Consider the following 26,096-nt stretch of genomic DNA (forward strand, 5'->3'; position numbering starts at 1 on the left):
AAAGGAACTCTTCGCCAACGTCAAAGAGTTCACATCCCAGTCTGCCACTGAAAACTCGATCCCATCCTCACAGGACCTCTACGACACCCTCGCAGACCACTTTCACAACAAGATAGCAACCATATACAGACACTTCGATTCCCTACCCATTGACGACCTCAGCATCCCATCGACCCCCACCACTGACCACTGGCTCTCTGCATGAGAACAGCTCAGTACACCAAACACAAAAACCCTAATGAACTTAATCCACTCTAGAGCACTCACCGACCCCTGCCCCCACTGACTTTTATACCTCGGAAGAGACAAGATCAGCTACCAGCTTGCCACCATCCTCAACACCTCCATCACCATGGTCACCTTTCCCAAAGACTAGAAACATGCAGAGGCAGAAATCATCAGCAGATCCCAGTGAACTCCAGAATTTCCATCCCATCTCTCTGCGCCAGTTGCCCGCCAAAGTCCTGGAGAAGGCCATCAACCTCCAACTCACTGAACACCTGGAGGAAACAACCTGCTGGACCCTTCTCAATCAGGATTCAGCCAACCATAGCACCGAGACAGAGCTAATCGCCGTAACAGATAACATCCACACCCTACTCGACAGAGGAGAATCAGCCACCCTGATCCTGCTCGACCACTCTGCACCTTTTGACACAGTCTCCTACTACACACTGATCATTCAACTACGACAGACTGAATCCAGACAACACGCTCAAATGGATGGCTTCCTTTATCACAGGGCACACCCAAAGAATCCATTTCCCTCTTTTAACCTATCAACTCAAGCACACCATCTCCCTCAGCCCAACCCTCTTTACCATCAACATGACACAACTAGCGGTCATCGTCAGAGCCCACGACATCTACATAGTCTCCTACGCCGACGACATCCAGCTCGATCACAATGGATCCCACCATCATGAAAATCAACTTCCAGAACTATATGAAGAACATCTCAGCTTAGATGAAGTAGAACTGCCTTGAAGCTCAACATGAACAAAACTGATGCACTGAGCTACGACAGACACACCTTCCTCTGGAACCAGGGCCGGACTGGCCGTAGCGGGCACCAGGCAATCCCCCGGTGCAGCGCACGGGTGGGGGGCTGGTTTGTGGCCCCTGGGGGCCGTTTTTGTTACAGGGCCGTTTTTACAGCATGGCTGCAAACTCGACGCTGTAACAAAATCGGCGGAAAACCGGCTCTGTCAAAGAGCTTGGCGGCACCCACAACCCCCCAACGGGTGGAAAGGGGGGGGGGCCGGCAGAGCACTTTGCCAGGGCCGGTTTTGGCTCCCAGCCCTGTCTGGAACAATTCCTGGTGGCCATCGGAACTCGGACCCACCCCCACTCTGTAAGATGACACCAGCTACCTCGGCATCATCCTGGACATCGAACTCGCCATTGGACGCCAGTTCAACTCTGTCTCCTCAGCCTGCTTCCACACTCTCCCCAAGCTCCGCAAAGTCTACAAGTGGTCCCCATCAACACCAGGAAAACTATGACGCAGGCACTCCTCACCAGCAGACTGGACTATGGCAAAGCACTCTATGCAGGCACTGACACTTAAGTCATCAAGAGAATCCAGAGCGCAGCATCCAAACTCATACTCAACCTGCCAAAGAGGATCCACATCCCCCAGCACCTGAAGAATCTCCACTGGCTGCCCATCCAGAAAAGATATCAATTCAAGCTCCTGACCCATGCCTAAGGACCCACCTACGAGAACCACCGCCTGAACCTCCACTTACCTCTCAGCAACCTCCGAACCGCTCATCTTGGCCTTGCACATATACCACGCATCCAACGCTGCCGCACCCAAGAAGCTCCTCTCACCCACTTCACTGCCAAGACCTGGAACACCCTTCCCTTCCGCCTCTGCACTTTACCCACGCTGACCCACTTCAGGAAGGGTCTCAAAACTTGACTATTTGACTGACACCACAGCATAGCACCTGGATACCCTCTAGGGTGAGAAGCAGCGTTTTATATGTGATTGATTGATTGAGTGATTCATGGTTGCAGGGGGGGAAGAGCAGTAGAAAAATATTTCAGGTTAGTCAGACAAGATAAAGTGGAGAGGGAATTAAATTATTCCAGGAACAATTGTGTCCTTACAACAAATAACCGACTTGACACATAAAAAGGAAGCATAAAACAGCAACTATGGCAATAAAAGCAATTCTACCAAAGCAGCCCCAATGTGAAAACCTCTAAACTATGTTATTGTTTTCTCAATGTTGAATTCTGTCATACCAGAAATAGCATTTATTTATCGGAATGAAAGGATGGGGATTTATTACTAATTTTTTGCACTGAAAGTCTTATGGTTTTGCCTCCTTGCCCAAAACTGATGATGAAAGATGAGCTAGGCATATGCCCAGGGCCATAGTTACAAAAGCAATTTGAGCAGGTAGGTTGCAAATGTGCACAAAAGGTTCATCCTTAAACAGTCTAGACTTAAAATACATTGATTTTAATAGGGAGGGATTTCAATGTGGTGAAGCCTAAATGGCAATGTATTGATCTATCAAAGACGCCTTCCTAAAAAAAAAAAATAGCATACGAGCAATAGTGCTAATTTTGAAAAATGTTCAGGAAAAATGAGTTTGGATACAGAAAGTAATTCAAAGCTTCCGGAACTCTTAATATGACATTGTGAAAATACTTAGCAGAATGTAGCAGATGTATATCAATTTTCTGTTTTTAGATGAGGATTTTGGAGGATCCTTTTCCATTGGCACCATGGTTTACAGATTCGTTAAAGAAGGAAAAACTGAGTGTAGAAAACTGGAACGCAAATGGAGGACCTAAAAAATCCTTGAATACAGAGCAATCTATAAAAGGGCTTAAGAATCTATACTAACAGCAGCCAGGAAATCCCATACTGTGGATAGAATCAACAATGCGGTCAGCTCCATAAAACAACTGTATTAGGGGGGCGTGGCCAGGCAAGATGGCCGAACGGGTGTGATCTGTATCGGCTCCCGGTCCGCGCGCACTTTCGGAGCCTGCAGCTCTGGCTTCCCGGGGTCCCGGGGGCTGAAGAGGGCAGCATCTGGTGGCGGAACAGACACCGCAGCACTTGGCGGCGCATATCCGCTTTGTTGGCCGCAGGGAGCTTCTGCCACGGCTCCGTGAGGATCTCGGGCCGCGGTCTAAGATGACGGCTGCCGCCCGAACGTGAGCGGTGGACTGGGCGAGGACGGCGATCCCCTGTACTGGACTTCTCTGCACCGACCCCTGCACTACCGGTGAGACGGCTACTGGCGCGCTCCTTTATCCTCGGCGAGGGGCTCCACCGGCGCGGACACCATGAGGCCCGGTGCCTGACTCTAAAATGGCGGCACGCTTGTAACTCTGTGCTGACGGCCCTCACTAATTGGCGGGGTCCCCCTGGGCTCTGGCGGCGACTGGACGGCCTGGGGATGCCGGTCTGGACTGAGATGCTGAGCCCTGCCTTACCCCTGGTGGTCCTCGCCCTGTGGCGCTAACAAGTGGCTGGCCTGGCTTCAAGATGGCAGCGACTACAGTTTAACAATACCAGATTTTTCTTGGGCGCTCCTTCTTTTCCTGTGGCTCCTCTATATCAACGTGGGATCCCTACAGTGCAGAGCTTTCCCTGCCAGTACTGGATGGAGTCTACACCCCGCACCTAGTGGGGAGCTTGCTCTTCTGGGTGGCTCAGTGGAGGCTTTGTTGGAGAGGTGCTACCGGCACCCACCATATCCAGGGGGGTGCGGGCCGCGCTCTCTTGTTCGAGTACCGCCGCCTCTCGAGCCAGCGGCTGGCCTCCCGCTCCCTGGGCTCGCTCCTAAAGTGCTTCCACCGTGATTGGGGAGGTCCCCCCCCCAGAGGTCTCCGCTCCTGGTCGCACTGCCGGGACCCTAGTCCCGCCACCTGTCACGTGCAACTAGAGCCCATCGAGACTGCGGCTTGGGGAGACCACCCAGGGTTGTCCCGCATGCCACCCAAGAAGACGACGGCTAAAGCATCCACCAAGGTATCTGACTTCTTCCAGGCTCCAGACAAGCGCCCAGCCCTACGTGCTGACGACGTAGCTACCACCATGGCCCTCACGAAGGCGGACCTCCTTGCTATGTTCAAGGATTTCAAATCTGACCTGCGCAAAGACCTGGGGCAGGACATTAAATCTTCCATAGAGCAGCTTCGGGCAGATCTGAACGAAAAACTCACCTCTCTCCAGCAGGATGTCGATTCGGTGGGAACCAGAGTGGTGGACTTAGAGGTTCACTCCCAAGACCGAGACAAGCTTACGACGGAACTTCAAGAGGAAGTGCGGTCGCTTAGGGACCAGATGCTCCAAGCTCAGCTTAAGACAGAGGACCTTGAAAATAGGGCGCAAAGAGATAACATCCGCGTGAAGGACCTGGAGGAGGGAGCGGAGGGGCGGTCCTGGGGGCCTTCTTGGAGGGTCTCTTCGCTGAAATCCTGAGCCCTCAGATTCTCAAGATCAAGCTCAAGCAAGTACACAGAGTGGGGGCCCTTCAGCACGAAGAAAAGACACATCCTAGAGACATATTGGCAAAGTTCCATTCCTTCAAAGTGAAAGAAGCGGTCCTAGGTGCAGCCAGGTCGAAAAGTTCCATCTCTTGTCAGAATCACTCCTGTACAATATACCAGGACCTGGCACCGGCCACATTAGCGAGGAGACAGCTCTTCAGACCCATCACCACCAAGCTCAGAGACGATAAGATTAAATATCGGTGGACCTTTCCTTTTGGCTTGAGCTTTGAATACCGCAATCGACAACGCCACATCACGGATCTGCAGGAGGGCCTGACCCTCCTTGGCCTCGCCAAAGTTGAGACTGCCTCTAGTCAAGGAGAACCTGGCGACAACGACAAGGAGACACCAAGTTGCGCCACAAATAATACCCATTGATTTACAGGTCCTCTGCTCTGACGAAACACAGGGGGGTTGCCTTGCTTTTCCATTCCTCCACCAAGTTTCAGCCCCTGGATGTACAACACGATAGGGACGGGCGTTGGATCATGTTAAAGGGCCGGCTGCGAGGGAAACTTAGCACCTTCGTAGCGCTGTATGCTCCCAACGCGGGTCAGACGGCTTAACTACACACTTTTCTGGGGAGGCTACTGGACTTTACTGAAGGGCACCTGATCCTTATGGGGATTTCAATCTAACCTGGTGCAAGGACCTGGATAGCACCCATTTCCAGCGCGCGGGCACTGGTTCCTTCTCCCCAGACACACAACAACGCATCCATGCCATGGGTCTCCTAGATTCCTGGCATACTCTCTACCCCACTGCCTGTGATTTCATGTGCTATTCCCACGTGCACCGAACATATTCCTGCTTAGATTGCATTTTCATTAGCCAATCGCTCCAAGGCGAACTGCAGGAAGCTAAGATATTCCCCCTATCTGTCTCCGATCCCAGCCTCCTAGCGATGTCTCGGTCTTGGAGGGTCAACAACTTTACATCTCCCAGGTGGTACTTCCCGTCTGCTCTGGCTTGGGATAAGGACTCCTGTACCAAACTAAGGAAGGCCATCGCCGAGTTCTTTAATATTAACAATCCTGATGACACGTCGGAATTTACCACCCGGGATGCTTTCAAATCAATCTTCCGGGGGAGGTGCATCTCCCTCAACTCCGCATTGAATCGGCAACGTGCCAGGGAAAGAGGCCCTGGAATCAGAATTGTCCTCTGTGGAACAAACACACAAGCAAAACCCCAACAGGCAGACCCTCCGCAATCTCACGGCACTAAGGGGTAAACTGCGTGCTATCTATAACAATCGGGCAGAATTTACCCTACTAAAACTGCGCCAATTATCTTACACCCAGGTCAACAATATTGGTAAGCATCTGGCTCGGCAACTCAAGGGAAAAAGGGTGCAGGAGTTTGTTGGGGGTATCCGAAGCCCGGGGGGGTGATCTTTCCCATAACGATGAGGTGAAGGCGGAACTTTTTGGGGACTTTTATAAGGCCTTGTACTCAGGTGACACTTTAGATCCAGACGCCCAGAGTGCCTACTTACAATCCCTACATCTCCCACAGGTCTCCCTAGAGTGGAACGAATGCCTTACGGCGCCCATTACCTGCGAAGATGTCACAGTGGCGATTAAGGCTCTCAAGCCGCACAAAGCACCTGGCCCAGATGGGTTTACGGCCCTATTTTATAAGACCTTTGATCCAGACATCATCCCCCAACTTACGAGGCTCTTCAATAGGATGGCGGAGGAGGGTGCCACTCCAGATTCCCTCTCGGAAGCAGTTCTAACCGTGATTCCTAAACCAGGTAAGGATCCTGTAGCTTGTGCCTTCTATAGGCCTATAGCTCTCCTTAACCTCGACGCGAAGCTGTACTCATCCATCTTAGCCCAGCGCTTAAACAACCTCATGCCCGACCTTATTCATCCGGACCAATCCGGCCACATCAAAGGGCGCTAAACCCATGACAACACCTGACGCATTGTCCACCTTGTTGAGAAGGCTGATAGATACCGAATGCCCACGGTCCTTGTAGGGTTGGACGCGGAGAAGGCTTTCGACAGGGTGGACTGGGGGTTCCTGTTCCGTGCTCTGTCAGCTTTTTGGCTTCGCTCCCAAGTTTATTACTATGGTCCGGGCAAACTACCTCCATCTTTGTTCCCGAGTGGTGGTCAATGGCTCGCAGTCAGCCCCCTTTCTCCACTCTTGGGGCACCAGGCAGGGATGCCCCCTCTGCCCCCTCCTGTTTGCCCTTAGCATTGAACCCCTGGCCGCGGTAATCAGAGCAAAGCCTGCAATCAGGGGGATCCCCTTCACGGGAGAACAACACAAAATTTCTCCGATTGCTGACTATGTATTGCTAGCCCTAGCCGACCCGGCTACATCTCTCCTGCCTTTGCAAGAAGAACTAGCTAAATTCGAGATAGTGGCAGGCTTTAAAGTCAACCTAGGGAAATCCTTTATTCTTAATCTTACGCTCCCGCCAGCGGCAATGCAGGAACTTCACTCTCTCACACCCCTTCAGTAGACCACGTCCTCCATTCAATACCTAGGTGTCCAGATCACACCCAAAGTAGAGGGCCTTTACGCTGCCACCTTCCCTCCTATACTGGGGCGGCTTCAATCCAAACTAAATAAATGGAAACCCCTTTTCCTTTCAAGGTTAGGTCGCCTCCATGCTATAAAAAGGACTCTCCTTCCAAAGCTTCTTTACCTTTATCAGGTCTTGCCCATCGAAATGGAGAAGGACTTCTTTAAGCGAGTTAAGACCATGATCTTGAAATATTTCTGGCAAGGGAGACGGGCGCGCTTCTCTTTTGCGATACTCCGCCGTGCTGGGGGGGAAGGTGGGGTGGGCCTCCCCGATATCCACTTAAATTATAAGGCCGCTCAACTGTGTGTGCTTGTGGAAGGGACGAAATATGAATCCGATAAGCATTGGCTTCATATGGACCGTAGTGTGACCGGCCGCACTATCTGGGACTTAATATGGCGCCCCAAATGTGACAGGCCGAAAAATACTTGTATAAGCACTCCTACACGTACGACACTCACGGTATGTGACTCGGGTGGAGCGATGAGAGATGGACCTCCTTTCCTTCCCCCTTTACACCCATAAATGTTAACACTGCATTCCCTCCGGGACTACAGTCAGGACCATTCGATGCATGGCGGGAGGGGGGCTGTCTGGCCTTAACACATCTCTTCCACAACTATGACCCCCTCACCTTTGAAAGCTGTAAAAGGGAGTACAATCTACAGGACTCGGAGAGATATCATTAACATCAGCTCTTGCACTGGGCCCTGGTCCCGCAGGTGCGGGAGGGGGCTACACGACCCTTGACAAAATTCGAATCCTTTCTCGTTAAAGCAAACTCCACGAAAGGCACGATTTCATTTATATATAAATTTCTTCTTAGTACCATACACGCGCCGCGCCCTTGCTACATGTCAATGTGCGAGGATACTCTTCAGCGAGACATCATGGATGACGAGTGGACCCGCTTGTGGGCTGATATCACAAAATGTAATCAATCTGCTGATCTCAGGGAGGCACACCTCAAAACGATGATGGACTGGTACCTGTATCGTTCCAAACTTAGCAGAATCTTTTTAGGGGCTGCTAAGATCACGCTAGCGGCAGCGTGGAAAAAGAGAGAAGCTCCGGCTCTCTCCCTCTGGTACTCCAGATTATGGAGGCTTCTCAGTATGGAGCGGATGTCGGAATTTTTTAGGGACGATTTAAAAAATGTTGAGTTCACTTGGGGTCCCCTAGTCACCTTCCTCTCTCGAGGTCTCCCGTCCTCTGTCTGCCCCGCCTCTGTTAGGGCACTCCATCTTTTCCAGTTGTAAAGTGCGACCCATCAAATGATCTGTAGCTTGCACCTTTTTATTTTTCTTCTTTCTTTTAGGCCGCCACCTTGTACAGGGAGGGGGAAGGGGGGGGGGGAGGGAGAAGGTTTGATTGTTTTTATTTTAGTTCAGTGCTCCGCGGTTGGGAGCCGTTATCCATATGCTTTGGTACGTCCTGCATATCCCATCGATATAGACGACTCTAAAGTACAGCTGCCTTACAGCCTGATGGGACACTCGTAGCATTCTTTACCACTCTGAATGAAGAGCCCTGCGCCCAATTCTTTTAGAACCTGTTCCCTCTAAATGTACATTCCACTTCGGGTGGGCTGGGGTCTGTTTCCAGTATAGTTCATGATTCTGTATGCCGTAAAGTTCTTCTACCCTTCATAGTCATTTATGTGTGACGAATACATTGATGCTTTGATTGTTGTACCATGCAACGAATTTCTAATAAACAGAAGTTTGACAAAAACAACTGTATTAGATTCTCAAGGAATTCACCAATCCCATGGCGTGTACGGAGCCCATCTTAGCCTCTCAGGCCTTAGCAAATGAGCTAAGGCAAATGATGCAGGAAAAAAAGTTAGAATTGATAATACTTTTGCAAAAGAGTCCATCTGTTTGAAAATAACCTGCCCTGTTCTTCTGGCGGAGTTCAATAGGGTGACTCTGAACTAAGTCAATGCACTTATAAAAGGAATTATGTCTGGAACCCCTGAGGACCCTGCACCACGGTACATCATGGCAATTCTGGTCCCAGTCCCTCTCCCTTATCTCACCGAGCTATTAAATCTTTCTCTGATCCTGGAAACATTTGCGGACAAGAGGATATCTGCCAGGGTCAAACCCATTCTTAAAAACCCCACTGCAGCCCGCAACAATTTGGCAAACTTTGACCTATCTCACTGCTCCCTTTCCTTTGGAAAGTTATGGAAACCCTGGTAAATACCCACCTAAAAGCTCTTCTGGAAAGGCATCCTTTGCTCGATTCCTTCCTGCCTGGTTTTCGAGCATCTTTTAGCACGGAAACGGTATTGGTAGAAATCTTAGACAATAGATGACTCTCTTTGGATGCCGAGCACTCAGCAATGCTAATACTATTAGATCGCTTGGCAGCATTCAACCCCATCTCCCATTCAGTCATAATTAAAAGTCTGGGGGAGATAGCTGTCGGTGGGAAAGCTCTATGGTAGCGGAATAACTTTCAGAGTGAGGGCACCCATACAGTGCAGTTAAGAGTCCTTTTACTCTCGAACCATAGCCTTGGACAGGGGAATGCCTTAGGGATCCTCACTGAGACCCACTCTTTTTAATATCTATGTGGCCCCACTGTTAAAAGGGATAAAATCCTTTGGTCAGGGGCTGAGACCAGTGCCCACCTGAAAACGGAAGTGAGAATCCTGGGAATTATGATATATGAGAACCTCTCCATAAGGGAATATGTAAATGCCATTTCTGGATCTTGGTTTGGAATCATGTGCATTTTCAGGAAAGCATTCCAGCGGCTACTGCCCAAAACAAGAAAATCCCTAGTGCAGGCCATCATAATTAGCTGTCTGGACTATGGCAACGCACTAATTGTCGCCATGAATGAAGGACTGTTTTCCAAACTCCAGGTGGTGCAAAACACCACAGACTGGTTAATTTGTCATCTTCGGCCTCAATTGCCCTCCGAACCTATTCTCAGAACCCTGCCTTGGCTGACTATAAAACAGCAATCTGTGTTTAAACTTCTTTGTTTGGTCCATAAATCCTTGCTTGGAAGGGCCAAAGGGGTGCTCAGCAACCCCTTTGGCCCTGAAGGTTGCTTTACTAAATACCAGGTCTCTTACCAAGCACAACCTTGAAATGTTCACTCTTTTACAGGAGACAGAGCTGGACATTCTAGCTCTGTCAGAGACCTGGCTTGATGAGGCATCAGGGCCGGACTTAGCGGTCGCTCTCCCTCCTGAATTCACCGCCTGGACTTACAATCGCCAAGGCAACAAAAGATCGGGAGGGGTCGCGCTCTTTAGCCGTAGGACTCTGGCTTCAGAGAGAATAGTGGAGGAAAGATTAGATGGGGCAGAAGTCCTAGGGATTAAACTCGGGCTTAGTGCCTCATGTTTGATAGTGGTAGTGGTGTACCGCCTCCCCCGACATTCCCCCCTCTTCAACGATCTGTTTTTTGAAGTTATGAGCGATCTTCGCTCGAGATATGTACACATCTTGGTCCTTGGTGACTTTAGTTACCATTGGGAGCTGACCACGAGAGATGGCGCGGCCTGCAAGTTTGACGATGCTATGATCACGTTAGGGCTACGTCAAATTTTGGAATCCCCCACCCATGAGAAGGGTCACACCTTGGACCTTATCTGGACCACATCCACTGTTAACCTCCAGGCTGACTGTACGCCGTGCACCTGGTCGGACCACTCTTTGATCAGTCTCTCCCTTCCGATTGACAGTCAGTCGTCTTAAGCAGGTGGCGGCAAAGTGGAAGGTTCCACGGAACTGGCGTAAACTAGAGGCCACTAATTTGAGGGATGCTCTGAGTAGGTCATCTGTACCTAGATCGGTGTCCATGGACCCAGATTTAGAACTTGAAGCACTCTCATGTCGATTAAGGTCGGCCATTGATGAAGTCACCCCCGTACGGAGGGTGAGGATCATACATGACGCTACAGGGGCCCAGTGGTATACGCATGAGCTGAGAGGGGAAAAGCAAGCCCTGCGTCAAGCCGAGCGTGCATAGCGGAATTCTCTTGACCCAGAATCCAATGATAGTTTTAAAGCTAAATTGGCCCAATATAAGGCCTCCCTTATTAGAACCAAGTCTGCCCACTATGAAGCCAGGATTAGTGAGGAAAGTGTTATGCAGAAAGAGACATTCATCGCACTCAGAGAGTTGAGTCGGCCGATGGAGCAAACATCAGTCACCAACCAAGCTGACTGTGATAATATACAGAGCTTCTTTCTAACCAAAGTGGAAGATATCGTTACAGCCATTAAAAATATGCATATCACCCTCTGCCGATTTCTGGCGGAGGAGGATCCCCCTAATTCTCTGGGCTTCTCTTTGTCTCAAGTTTCCTGTGCTCGAACCAGACGATCTAGGCCGTTTAGTGGCCAAAGTGAAATCTGGATCACCTGAGGACCTGTGCCCTCCAAAGGTGTTCAAAACGATCATTCCCTTGGTTGAGGCTGAGGTGCGGTCTGTCCTGAATCTATCTTTGACTTCAGGAACAGTGCCCCAGAATTTCAAGGAAGCTATAGTACTTCCTCTACTGAAGAAAGCTGGGGCAGACATTAGGAATTTGAAAAACAATCGCCCCCATCTCCCAACTTCCATTTCTGGCCAAGGTACTCGAAAAGCATGTTCTGAGAGCCCTTGCGTCCTACACGGAACATCACCACCTGCTGCATCATCGGCAAGCTGGGTTCCGTGCGTATAACAGTACAGAGTTGGTCATGCTTTCAGCCTTGGACGATCTACGACTGGCAGCAGACAAGACGATCCACTCGGCCTTAATCCTCCTTGATCTCTCAGCCGCTATTAGCACGTTTGTGGCGGCTGGGAGTCACAGGGATGGCCCTTCAGTGGTTCACCTCATTCTTAGTGGATCGCCGGCAGAAGGTTCAATTAGGAGACCTCATGTCTAAGCAGGGCAACCTTTGCTGGGGGTTCCGCAGGGCTCGGCATGGTCGCCCCTGCTTTTTAACATCTATCTCCAACCTCTGATAGAGGCTCTGGCAAAGGCAGACTTCCAGGTGTTTAACTACGCGGACGATACCCAGCTAATAGTCCGCGTCGACAACTCTTGTGACGCACAGTAGAATGTCCAGAACATTCTTCGGTTTACCATGAACTGGATGACCTCAAATTCATTAAAGGTGAACCCTGATAAGACTGAGGTTTTGGTACTCTCCCCAGTCTCTTCCCCATGGTCCAGCCTTTTTTGGCCCAAAGAGCTTGGTACAACTCCAACGCCAGTACCAACAGTAAAAAGCTTTGGTATCATACTGGACACCGGACTGACCATGAAGACCCAGGTGCCTGCTGTCGTGGGGAGCTATATTGGGCTTCTACGCCAACTCCGGAAACTTTCGACCCTGCTGTCTTCAACCGCTATGCAGGCGATGGTGACTGCTTTGATACTTACCCGCCTAGACTACGGCAATGCAGTATACATCGGCCTTCCTGGTATCCTTCTGAGGAAACTACAGGTGGTCATGAATGACGCAGCTAGGCTAATATTTAAACTGCCCCGTAGAACACATACTACCCCCTTGATGCGGCAATAGCACTGGTTGCCTATTAAGCAAAGGATATGCTTCAAGGGCTTGTGCATTGCACATAAATCCTTATTTGGTGAAGCCTCCAAATATATCAAGGACCGTTTGAAGCCATATGCACCGGCCCGGCAGCTTCGTTCATCACAGGCCAGTCTCCTTGCTTGCCCTCGGGTCAGCTTGGCGACATTTGGAGGCAGGGCCTTTTCGGTCTGTGTCCCCCAGATGTGGAATAAGCTACCAGATGACATGCGCAAGGAAGAGAGACTGCTCCCTTTTTCGAAAAAGGCTTAAGACGCTATTGTTCATGTAGGCGTTCGATCAGGTTTACTAAGATTGATGCCAGGCTTAGTGACACAATGGAATTTGGACTGTCGTTCTATGATGCAGCGCTTAGAGACCTTTGGTGATTAGCGCTTTATAAATGCAATTATAAATAAAATAAATAAGTGGACCTCTTTATCTGCAGGACAAAGTGCAGTGGTATGCCCCTACTCAGAGTATTAGATCCAGCGCTAAACTCCTAATACATTCCTGACGCATCCGCACTACAAAATATGGGGGCTACTCACTTTCATACTGCAATGTATCACCAAATGAGAAATAACCTAAAATATCAATCCTTCATACAAAATGAGAAAAAAAATCTGAACTCTTCGCTGGCCGTGTAAGTAGTGGAATAGGTACTAATTTATGCTTACTTTCTTTGCTGTCCTTTTACATCTTATTTCACATGGCTAAACTGCTGTTGGCAGAACCGGAAGGAGCACCCAAAGCAGGATTACCAATTTAGTTAAAGAAGACTTGAATACAATCCTCTTGAAAAATGCCTTTAGCAAATTCAAGGAAGGACATATCTTGTAGTAATTACCGAACCGAAGAACCAGTCCGAGTTATCCCTACTGCACAGGTATTGGTATAAGGAAGCTAACAGGAGTCAAGCTCAACCACCACTGACAATGATTTGGCCCAAGGGTAATAATCAACCATTTTGGAGGATTTGAGTCAGGAAGCCTGATCAATCCTAGCACGCTCCGAGTATGATCAGTCTACTTTTAAGGTAAGTGTACCCATTTATAATAGGCTTCAAACCAGATATGGAGTGACAAGTCCATCCTGAACCCAAAGAATCCTAAACAGTTCAAAATGGCACTTTCCTTACAAAAGTAAGAAAGGGGACACATCTATTCTATCTCCAGAATCTGGGATGAGAGCGAGAGAAAGCATCATCTTACCATTATTGATAAGAACTTGTGACACAAAATCCTTGGTACAAAATCCCTCTTACCCAGAAGCAAAGGTTCCAGGTGCAGGGTGTTATTCAGTACCAGAGGCTTTTGAAGTAGACAGAAGACATCTCCTCAGTTACCTTGAAAAGGTGCAACAGAAAAACTCTTCCCCAGAGGCCAGTTCTGTATAAATGAACCACTGACTTTGAGTCGGTCACCAAGAGAGCTTGCAGACAGTTGTAAAAGGCTTGTGCAGCAGGAGGAGACAAGTTTTTTGAAGACCAAATGAAATTAAAACACACAAAATCCTACATGTAAGAATTTAGATTATATTTGGGGTGGGAGACTGTCCACCTCAAGGAATGATAACAATTCTTGTGAGGGTAACCCCTTAAAGTCACTAAATTAACTCGCGTTTAGCTCCCTGGTGGCTATGGTACAGAGAAGATTAACGTAGGGCTATGTGGAAAGTACTTATGCAGTACCAAAAGAGTAATAAAGTAAAAATGCAAAGCAATAAAAATTCCAGACCGAATTAGTAAAAAAAAATGAGAGTAAAATTTAATAAACAAAACGACAGCGCCAATAATGGTAAATGGTCGCAGAAGTGACCTAGACGTAATTGGAACCGACTGTGATAGAGTGCAGGTGAGATACATCAACCATCTAACCAGGTTACCCTGGTCAAATATTATACCGTGTGACTTAGTCCTTTAAATCCCAATCCACCACAGGAGTACACTTTTAAAACCCCCAGAGACCTAAGGGGGTGGCACTTAGAGATTCACGGGTGTCGGGCAGAGGCCAACAGCAGGGCTCTGTCCAGGCCCATTTGCCACTGGTCAGCTGAGTACTTCCAGAAAAAGTTGTTTTTACAGCTCTTTGTCTCACCGCAGTCATAGAGGAGGACAGCCAATAGTCATTTGGAGGCCACTTTTTTGTCCTGGGTACACGAGGGAGCTGGTCCAGCCCTGCAGTGCTCCTCTAAGGTCACTGACAGCAGGTCCAGGCCTATTCTGATCTTCTGGAAGTCCAGAAAGTGTTCTTAAGTGGTAATCGGGAGATGCCACATTTATGTCTGGCACCTGCTAGTGAGTGGAGGTGAATCCTGGGCACTCCCTAACCAATGGAGTAAAAGTTCCCTGGACTAATCCTATGCACTTTTTCTGTAGTTCCTGTTTGCCTTACTACAAACAAGCCCAAAATGGCATGTGTCAAGGCATTTTAAAGATGGTGAAAGTCTTCTGCCACATAACCTTAGACCCTGAGGGCGGGAGGGGTGTGTAGGAGTGTCATAGGGAAATCACCAGTGACCTCTGAACCTACTACTAAAATCCAGTTGGAAGCAGGCACAGCACCCACAACAAACCCAGACACAGAAGTCTGGTAAGACAAAAGCGGGGGCCTTCAGCAACCAGAAAGGGGATCCACATGAATTGTCTTGGCATCCTGTTCTCTCCCTTTCAACTGAGCCCCTAGTGTCACATGTGGTTCAAGACACCTGTCAAGGAAGACTTAACAGTGTAGTGTTACATGATGCCCACAGCCCTCACTCAATGTTCTGTGGAGGATACATCTCAGCCCATTCGGTCATTTTATTCTTTGCTCCTGGGAAGCATTTCACACCTATTTAAAGCTAATGCAAATTAGCCTGCAAAGTCATCAGGCAGGGAAAAGGTAACTTTCTAAAAATGAATTGCCCATTTCTTAATAATAAATACAAATCTGACTTCACAATACAATTGGATTTTAAACAAGTATTAAAATAGTGGCTTAATTATGTTTTCTAGGTGACCCTTTTCCAGAGTTAGAAGTATTAGTATTTTACTCTCCCCTCTAGTTTTCTAAATAAGACAGCTGAGTCTGCCACAGTGAAAATAGTTTTTTGGGCCTTGTCACTGTAAGGACTTGTTATTACATATTTCCTAAATGCCCTTCCTTTAAATACAATGCACCCTAACTTGTGAACTACATAGGGGGTGACTTAAAAATAATTAAAAGCAAGATTTTTACTTGTCAAAAAGGGTTACTATACCAGGTCGCGCTGCAGGTTTTACACTACAGCAGTCAGGTTACATATTGTAGGCATGTAGCTATGTTTGCAATGGCACTGTAGTGGATGGTTGAAAAAGTGCTGCAAACATTTTACTTCAGGCTCTTGCTGTACAATTTACATCATGTTCTAGGGGCTTACAGACAAGTTAGATGTGCCATTCAGGAATAAGTCAATTCAACAATGCTCAAAGGGGTAGTGCAAGCAATCTACCCCTGATTAGCAGAGGTGCACAAGGTTCTATAGCCAGAAAATCAGATAAGGCAAATATGGGGGGTGAGGGAAGGGGGAAGGGGAGCACAGAAAAATGGTAACTTTCTACAATATAGATAGTGAAATCAAGGAAAAAACAAGACCGTATCACCCAAAAAGTACAGGCAAGCAACACTAAAGAATGACACAGCATTTCCAGAAAGGGATACAAAAAAAGAACAGCATAACGCCAAAAAGGCAAGAGGACTCGACAAGCCAATCATCGCACCTTGCCCAATGCATGGAAAAAGGGTTTTTGAGAGCAGATAAGAGATTGAGGAGAAACACATGCAGCGGCACTCATGCCAGAGGGCTCCAAAATTCTGCCCAGCTCTCCTTTTTTAGAAACCTTTTCATACTACCCATCCAGAAAAACATTACTAGAATGAGAAAGAACTGAACAAGAGTACATATGTACTCAAGAGGCCACAAGACATTAGTTTCAAACCACTAAGCAGCTACTAAGAGGATGTCTTGAAAGTGGAAAGCCATTTTAAAAATGTCTTTTGATGTGCCATGTTAGGTGCACATAGGGTTGAAAATAACCTTGATGACATACAGCCTTTGACAAGGGTTCAGTATTAATTTCAGTTGCTTTATTAGTAATCGAAAATCAAAGAGGATGTCGCACCAAAAGAAGTCTAGAGGGTCCATTTTAAAACACTTCCAAATTAACATGTTGTCATGTTAAGGCAATAAATTAATATAACTCCAGACACCATCATATGGAGTATTATAAGGGCCAGTCTTAGTCAGGAGGAGCCCATTGACAGAACCTGTAAAGAGATCTGTAAGTCCTTTGATACACTTATGCTGTCCGAAATGATCATATCCTATTTCATTTTCTTGTGCACATCTGATCTTTTGGAAGACATTCAATTAACTGAGATCCAGAGAGGAATGTCTTACAAAAAGAGGGACGTAACAAAGTCACCGAACTTTAAACTCCTATATTGAGGTTTGTCAGACTTTGTTCCCCAGAATATTGAGGTTGATTATACACTTCAATCCTGCATGTTAAAGCATTTACGACAAAGAAATTAGGGAGTAGATGGACAGCTTTGAGCAGTAAGTAAACGCTGGGTGGCTATTATAAAGGTATGTTATTCTTCTGTTATAAGGCATGTTGATGGTGACTTATCGCTACATAGCAAAGTGGTGAAGGTCTCATGAATCAAAATGTAAAAATAAAAGGGGGCTGCTATATATAGGTAAGAATTCCATTAATAATAAAAAGTACCTCTTTTCTTTTCTTTGCTGCAGTGTAGAGAAGATTTTGGGCTGCTGTTGCAGGAGATACGTAATCTTCAAACACATCTACAAATGTTAAAGCACAAATTATGATGATAACAAAGTTGATGATTACAATAGAGTCAACACTGCTAGATATGGATGAAACGCAATATGGAGTCACTAACAGATTTTCACCTGAGATCACTAAAGAGCATTTTATGACATAGAAACTCTGGTGAAATTTTTTGTAGCTGCATCTTAGCTTAGAGCTACTAATTGAATACGTTATTTACCTTCTGTTATGCCTTATTTGGTAGAGACAGGATCTAGCCGCAGATTCCTTACCTTTAAATTCTCCCCAGGTGCCAGGCTGGATCTGGAGAGTATTTTATTTTACAGCAGTGCCTCTGTGGGTCGATAGAGGGCGTCGAGCATTCCATAGCGACATTGTCTATTAGATGGGACGTTGACGGAGTCCATATAAGCCCTTCGCAGACGGCAGTTTCTTCTGCGAATATTTTCCACGCCAAAAACGCAGAGCCACTACAGAAACTGCCTATGGAATTAGTGTGCCCAAAAAAGAGACATCTTGTGACAAACAAGTACGAAATCCTCCTGAAAGACACTCTAATACCAAAATAGGGTTCTTTTAGGTATAAACAGAAACCAGTTCAAAGAACGGGGAGGATGGGTGGGTCAGTAAGGAAGCTGCGGCTAGATCCTTTCTTTACCAGCTAAGGTGTTTCCAAAGGTAATTAACGTATTCATCTGATAGAGAAACCTAGTCACAGATTTCTTACCTTTGAATTAGATACCATAGAAAATCTATTCCCTTAGGAAGGTCTACGAAATAATCTTGCTAAAAATCCATGAATAGAACTATCCAGTCTAGAATAAAACAGAAGAGACAGGGCGCTCTTGGGAATGTAGGCGAGGAGAAAGCAGCACTTTCCCCCATGAACTGTGGTAAGGACCACAGGCCACTAAGTCATAAAGACATTGAAAAGCATGTAAATAGTAATACCCATGGCAGAGGAACAAAATGTGTCTGAAGTTAAGATTCAACATGAAAATAATATAAGTGAGCTCCGGTGGTGGGATCTGACAGTGTTTGGCCGTGATTAGGGGAAATCCAAAGCCAACAGTAGATGCCACTGTGATATAGCTCAGTGCCCACAAAACCCATTAATCGAGCTAAACCTGCTCCGCAGACACACAGATAGAAGGATCCAAGAAACCATTCACGATGGAGAGAGCATTGAGTAATGCTTTAGCGGACATATGTTGAATACATCTGTAGGAGAGTAGGGTCTGCAATCCTATGATCACCCAGATTTTTGCTTTTTGCTGCACTGGTTTACGACTTTCCCTGGCTGTGGGCCTGCTAATCAGACCCACAGCCTAGCTGTTCTCTCTATCCAAATTGTACTCAGGTACTGAATTGGCACTGGGCCCTCTCCAAGTCCCTGTACCCAGGGCTGAGGTGTACCCAGAAGTCTCCCAGGGGCTGAAGCATGTATTATGCCACCCCTGGGCTGACTAACTAAACTGACACAACTGGCTGCACGACAGCTGGGGCAAGGTGGTGTACTCACCCTTTGCTTTAGATATAGTATACCTATATCTAACCCTAAAATGGACACACAGATCTCCTATCAGTCACTCCTATGGCAGGCCTTAACAATCCTGAAGGCAGAGTGCTTGGAATCGTGTGAGATGGTGCTCTGGCATGAGCTGAGCCTGTCTGCGGCTTTCGGGACCCATCCCTTAGCCGTTTCCATGATATCGCATACCATATACTCTTAAGTGCATTATAATCCTCGCGGTTATATGCCAACTCTGGTATCGCTTTATCAAAACATGTCGAGTAAGGTGTCATACGAATTGGAATACTAACCCCTCGCCAATTCTGGCGACGGGGTTAGCATTCCACCCTTCTAGAGGGACACGACATGTATGTAACCCCTAACCCCGGTTAAAGTCAGACAGAGCCTTAGCATCCACAAAATGGATGCTGCCACCGAGACACAAGTCTGCCCTCCTGCTGCTGGGAGTCCTCCCAGAGCAGGAGATAAGGACAAAGGGTTTCCTGCCAGGGGCGGTGCCAGCACCGTCCCAGACAGGATTTTGTGTATTGTAGGTAGGCAGGGCTTCAGAGGAAGGTGACTGCACGTGGCACCCCGGTGCTCACTGTGCATAGGCTGGCTTGAACCAGTTCCAGGGACACTCCAGACCCTTTGCTGGGGAAAAGCCCGCCAAGGAAGTGGGTGTAACCACCCCCCTCCTGGTCCCACCCCTAGGGCAGGACTTAGTCGCGTGCCAGCCCCCTTTTCCCAGATAAAGGTAGGGACTGGCCCCCTTCCAAATCAGATCATCTTTGGAATCAAGATACCACTTTCCACGAAAGGACTTCACGATTTCTTCTTCAAGATTCTCCCTTGTGGCTAAGGAGTAGTCACCCTGCATCCGCAGGCACCATCCAAGAACACTGCGGTCTGCTGCACGTCCTTCCTCCGGAATCCGACTGCCCAGCTCGACGAGACCCGGCTTCCCTGGCACCTCTGACCTCTACCCACCTCTACAGCACAGCTGAGAACCGTGGGTGCGACGAGACCTCGAGGGACCGGCCATCGCCAAGACTGCCCGACTTCTGCACAGCAAGCCCACCGAGTAATTTCCTGGTGAGTGCTTTGGGGTCCGAGAAGCCCCCACCCTGAGTAGCTCCAGCACCGTAGAGCAGCCCCCCAGCATCTCCACGATCGGCGTGGGGCCCTTCTGCTTTTTGCTGCTCACCGCGTTGTTTGGCTACTAGCCCGCTGGCTTGTGGCCTTCCGAACGACGCCCGACGACAATACTGCTGCTAGTCTGGTTGCTCCAGACTGGCCCTTGCTTCCCTCCATCGGAGAAGTACCCTGGACCCTCCTGGTCCGGCTAAGACGCCATTTTAGGTCCACCGCGTGGGCCTTGCATTTGCCAAGACTTGTTGCCCAATCCTGGGTCCAGCGACGTCGACAGCAAGAACCTACGTGGGACAGCTCGCACCTCCATCCTGGTCGCCGACAACGCCTCCTGGTCCGAGAGACTGCAGAGCCCAGCAGCGCCCACTCACCTGACTGCGGTGACTTCGCCCGGTGCCCACTTAATCACTGGCTAGTGATTCAAGAACTTGGTCCCCTCTGCTTTCAGGTTTTCTTCTTCCTTGATCCAGGCTTGGATCCATCGAACTTTTCTTCACTGGTCGCCTGCCAGCAACTTCCTTCTTCCAGGCTCCTGGTCCGGCACGAGGATTCCCGACGTCTTTTCAGACCTATGCAGCTGCAGCCCCTGGGCTAGGTAACTTCGGCATTTCGGTGCCCCAGCATAGCCTCACTATCCAAGGGTCAGGATCCACTGTCGTTTTCTTCCTACCAGGTCGGGTTCGCCCGTAAACACTAACTTTAACTTTACTAGCTTCCATAGACTTTGTCCCGCATCCCGCGTGAGAGTGCACACTCTGCACCCGAGTCCCCTAGGCCTCCTAGAAGTAATCTAACGATTCTATAGTCAAGTCCTAGCGATTCCAAAGCCTATTAGTACTGTACTTACCTGCTAGTAATTTCGCATTCCACTTTTAAAATATATGGTTTTTCGTGCCCCTCGGGCATTTGTGTATACCGTGCTAACTTAAGTATTTTCGTAAGAGTTTTGTTGTGTGCTTAGCACCCTGTCCTCATAAAGAGTACAGGGTTGTTGTGATTCTAATAAATACATTGTTTATTTTCATAACACTTGTGTGGTGTCCTTTCACTGGGTGTTCAAGGGGTAATGTGATGGTAAAACAGCTGGCTTAACACGCCCTCTAGAGTCTTAGCCTTAGACTGCTCGTATCCATGCTACTAGGATAGCTGGTCTATAAGGTTGACTTACAACCAATCATCAATAAGGGTTGTTTGGACTGATATATAGTGATCACTAGAATAGTGAACACTGCACATCAGGCCAACTTCTCACATTGGTGAGCAGCGGTTGGGATTTGAGCTTGCTGTTGTTTTACCACACATGCCCTAAGAATATCTTGTGAAAGATCACATAAGTACTAAAGGTACATATAACTTAGCTTAGAATACTCTGAGTTCTACTGAACCAGCTGTTGTAGCTCCTAGGGCCTAGCACACCCTAAACTACAACTCTAGCAAGGGATCAGTAGGCAAACATATAGTGTAGGTAAGTGCACCACTTACACCTCACTAGAAAAGCATGTCTACCCAGGGAGAATCTACTGAGACTCCCCTGGTCAGTGTTGACCCTCCACAGGTCACTCCAAGATATGCAGCTCTCAGTTTTCAGGAGATGAGACAAATCTGTGTCTCCAGGAAACTGAAGCAGGGGTCTAACCCCACCACTCCCTTTCTGATAGGTCTCTTAGAGACATATGATGCCAGAAAGCTTTCTCAGTTACATGAGAACATGCCAGCCTTAGAGGGAACCTCTGAGGATCCAGATCTCCCCAACATTGCTACTGCAGTTGAGGAGGAGGATCAAGAGGAACTCTCTGGGGATGAGGTAGACAAAGGTCTTGAGGTAGTCAGAAGGCTAACGAAGGCCAACTTAGACTTACTTGGGCTGGGAACTGGGGGACCCCCAGTACTAACCCGAAGTGGGCCTACCCTTGGAGTTAGGAGAGATAGATCTCTTTCTAGGGACTCCAATAGATCTCTGCACTCTAATGCCTCTTCCCAGAGGAGAAGGAATCCTCCTCAGAGGAGATTTTCTTCCCCTCAGAGAATGGAGCATGAAGCTAGAATGAGACAAGCTGAACTGAGGATTGAAAGGGAAGAACTTGCCCTGGCCAAAGAGAAGCTTGCCTTTGCTAGAGAGCAGCAGATGAGTGGGCTAGCTCCCACTGGTGGCAGCAATCTCCCAAGAGATAGAGAGAAGGGTTTAGATACTAAACACCTGACTAAGATAGTGCCCCCCTTTAAGCAAGGGGATGATATCCAGAAATGGATGGCTGCTCTGGAGAGGGCCTGCACTGCGCAGTGCATTCCCCAGAGTCAGTGGGCAGCTATACTGTGGCTCTCCTTTGATGGTAAAGGTAGAGATAAGCTCCTCACTACAAGAGTGGAGGATGCTAACAATTACCAGGTCCTGAAGAATACACTGGTTGATGGGTTTGGTTTAACCACTGAACAGTACAGGTTGCTGTTCAGAGACACCCAGAAAACTCAGTCTCAGGACTGGTCTGACTTTGTGGATTGTGCCACTAAGGCTTTGGAGGGCTGGTTGCTGGGTAGCAAGGTTACAGATTACACAGGATTGTATAATCTTATGATGAGAGAACACATTTTAAACAATTGTCAGAACCAGTTGTTGCACCAGCACCTTGTTGATTCAGATCTGACCTCTCCCCAAGAATTGGGAAAGAAGGCAGACAAATGGGTCAGGACAAGGATCAAGCAGAACCAGAACCAGAACCAGGGTGGTCGGAAGAAAGCAGACCAGAAGGGTAATGCAAAGAGTGAACAAAATGACCAGAAGTCTTCACCAGGTCCCCAACAAACCAAAGAGGGTGGGGGTCAGGCTTCCCAGAAGAAGAAGACTCAAGAAGGCCAGTCAAAAAGGTGGTGCCAGTACTGCAAAAGTAAATCTCACTGGTTTAGTGAGTGCACCAAAAGAGGAGGACAAACTCCTGCCACTACAGCCCCTAAGGCAACTGCACCCCCTAGTACAGTCAGTAGTGGTAGTGTACCTCCCAAGGCATTAGTTGGGTTAACCTTGGGAACTGAGGGGTCTGACAACTTAGTTGGCACACTCACTCAGGCTGTCCTTGTCTGTACAGGGGATATGGATATAACCCCTGAGATAAGTCCCAATACTTTGGGCAAATACAGGCAGACGCCTTTGATTAATGGCAAAATGGCTCAGGCCTATAGGGACACTTGTGCCAGTGTCACCATGGTGACACCTAACTTTGTGGACCCTGGACAGATCATGCCAGGTACTGATTTCCTGGTGACCAATGCCAGCAATGTCACTACTAGTCATAGTGTGGCAATTGTGGCTTTCTCCTGGGGTGGAGTGAAGGGACAAAAGAAAGTTGTAGTCAGTTCAGACCTCCCAGTTGATTGTTTGTTGGGCAATGATTTGGAGTCATCACAATGGTCAGAAGTGGAGCAGAGGACTCACATGGAAATGTTAGGCTTGCCAGCACATGTGCTTGCTGTGACTAGGTCACAGGCCAGAAAATGCCCCACTGAACAGATGCTGGATCCTGAAATGATGGACCAGACACCTTCCAAGAAGAAGAGCAGTAAGGGTAAGGCTTTGCCTTCCCCCTTGCCCCAGGTTGAGGATCAAGTCTCTGAGGAGGCTGATCTGAGAGAACTGAGGGAAACTGAGCCTAAAGAGCTTGAACTTGATCAAGTTGAGTTTCTGGGCTCAGGGGGACCTACCAGAGCAGACCTGGGGAAGGCACAGTTAGACTGCCCTTCCCTTGAACCCCTCAGACAGCAGGCTGCTGCTGAGGCTGCAGGGAATGCCACAGGTGCCCACAGGGTATACTGGGAAGATGGACTCCTGTACTCTGAGTCAAGAGACCCCAAGCCTGGTGCAACCAGGAGGCTGGTCATCCCCTTGTCTCTGAGAGGTTTCCTTCTCACCTTGGCCCATGAGATTCCCCTTGCAGGTCATTTAGGTCAGACAAAGACTTGGGACAGGCTTGTCTCACACTTTCACTGGCCCCATATGAATGAGAATACCAAGGAGTTTTGTCGCTCCTGTGTCACTTGCCAAGCCAGTGGTAAGTCAGGTGGCACAACAAAGGCCCCCCTCATACCACTACCTGTGGTGGGGGTTCCCTTTGAAAGGGTGGGGATTGACATTGTTGGTCCAATGGAACCCCAGACAGCATCAGGGCACAAGTTTATACTGGTGGTAGTGGATCATGCCACCAGGTACCCTGAAGCTATTCCACTTAGGACCACTACAGCACCTGTAGTGGCAAGGGCCCTAGTTGGAGTGTTCTCCAGAGTGGGCTTCCCTAAGGAGGTTGTTTCTGACAGAGGTACAAACTTCATGTCAGGATATCTGACTGCAATGTGGAAGGAGTGTGGTGTGAACTACAAGTTCACCACACCCTACCACCCACAATGCAATGGGCTTGTTGAGAGATTCAACAGGACCCTCAAAGGGATGATTCATGGACTACCTGAAACTCTTAGGAGAAGATGGGATGTCCTGATCCCCTGCCTCTTGTTTGCTTACAGAGAGGTCCCACAGAAGGGTGTTGGCTACAGCCCTTTTGAGCTTCTGTATGGGCATCCTGTAAGAGGACCCCTGTGTTTGGTGAAGGAAGGATGGGAGAGACCTCTCAAAAAGCCTGCAACCAACATAGTGGACTATGTACTTGGTCTCCGCTCCAGGATGGCTGAGTATATGGAGAAGGCATCTAAAAACCTGGAGGCCAGCCAAGAACTTCAAAAAGCTTGGCATGACCAAAAGGCTGTTCTGACTGTGTACCAGCCAGGACAGAAGGTGTGGGTGCTGGAGCCAGTGGCCCCAGCAGCTCTGAAAGACAAATGGTCTGGGCCCCACACCATCATTGAGCAAAAGGGAGAGGTTACCTACTTGGTGGACCTTGGAACTCCCAGGAGCCCTCTCAGAGTGCTCCATGTTAACAGGCTCAAAGCATATGTTGACAGGAAGGACATGAGCTTGCTCATGGCCACAGATGAGGGACAGGAGGAAGAGAGTGACCCTCTCCCAGACCTGCTCACTCAGAATCCTGATGATGGATCAGTTGATGGTGTTGTCTTTTGTGGCAGCCTCCCTGAACATCAGCAACAGAATTGCAGGCAAGTCCTGCAATCCTTCAGACATATGTTCTCTCTGACACCCAGCCAAACTGATTGGTGTACCCATGATGTTGACACTGGAGACAGTCTGCCTGTCAAGAGTAAAATCTACAGACAGCCTGATCATGTTAGAGACTGCATCAAAACTGAAGTGCAGAAAATGTTGGAGCTGGGAGTCATTGAGCCCTCAGATAGCCCTTGGGCTAGCCCAGTAGTTCTTGTGCCAAAGCCTCACACCCAGGGTGGTAAGAAAGAGATGAGGTTCTGCGTAGACTACAGAGGCCTCAATGCAGTCACTAAGACTGATGCCCACCCAATACCAAGAGCAGATGAACTTATAGATAAATTGGCTTCTGCCAACTTCTTAAGTACATTTGATTTGACAGCTGGGTATTGGCAAATCAGGTTAGCTGAGGAGGCCAAACCCAAGACAGCATTTTCTACCCCTGGGGGGCATTATCAGTTTGTGGTAATGCCCTTTGGACTGAAAAATGCACCTGCCACCTTCCAAAGGTTGGTGAATCAAGTCCTCACTGGGCTGGATGACTTCTGTGCAGCATATCTAGACGATATTGCTGTCTTTAGCTCCACCTGGGAGGATCACCTGGTCCACCTGAGGAAAGTGTTAGAGGCCCTGCAAAAGGCAGGCCTCACTATCAAGGCCACAAAGTGCCAGATAGGGCAGACACAGGTTGTATACCTGGGCCACCTTGTAGGTGGAGGCCAGGTTCAGCCACTGGAGAGTAAGATACAGGCCATCAAGGACTGGACTCCTCCAATCACCCAGACTCAGGTTCGAGCTTTCTTGGGCCTGACTGGGTACTATAGGAAGTTTGTCAGAAATTATGGGTCCATAGTGACCCCTCTTAATGACCTGACAAGCAAAAAGAT

The 26,096-nt window shown here is 48.3% G+C and overlaps 1 protein-coding gene across 1 annotated transcript in view; it reads right to left on the bottom strand.

The window, feature by feature from the left end:
• IPO8 (importin 8) overlaps nucleotides 1-26,096 on the bottom strand; it is a 737,162-nt gene that overhangs the window by 515,559 nt on the left and 195,507 nt on the right. Inside the window, exon 11 of the mRNA XM_078673765.1 lies at nucleotides 17,381-17,457. Coding sequence (XP_078529891.1) covers nucleotides 17,381-17,457 — 77 coding nt within the window. The remainder of the gene's footprint in view (nucleotides 1-17,380; nucleotides 17,458-26,096) is intronic.

The sequence above is a fragment of the Lissotriton helveticus genome, chromosome 1_1, assembly GCF_964261635.1.
Source record: "Lissotriton helveticus chromosome 1_1, aLisHel1.1, whole genome shotgun sequence".
NCBI classification, from domain to species: domain Eukaryota; kingdom Metazoa; phylum Chordata; class Amphibia; order Caudata; family Salamandridae; genus Lissotriton; species Lissotriton helveticus.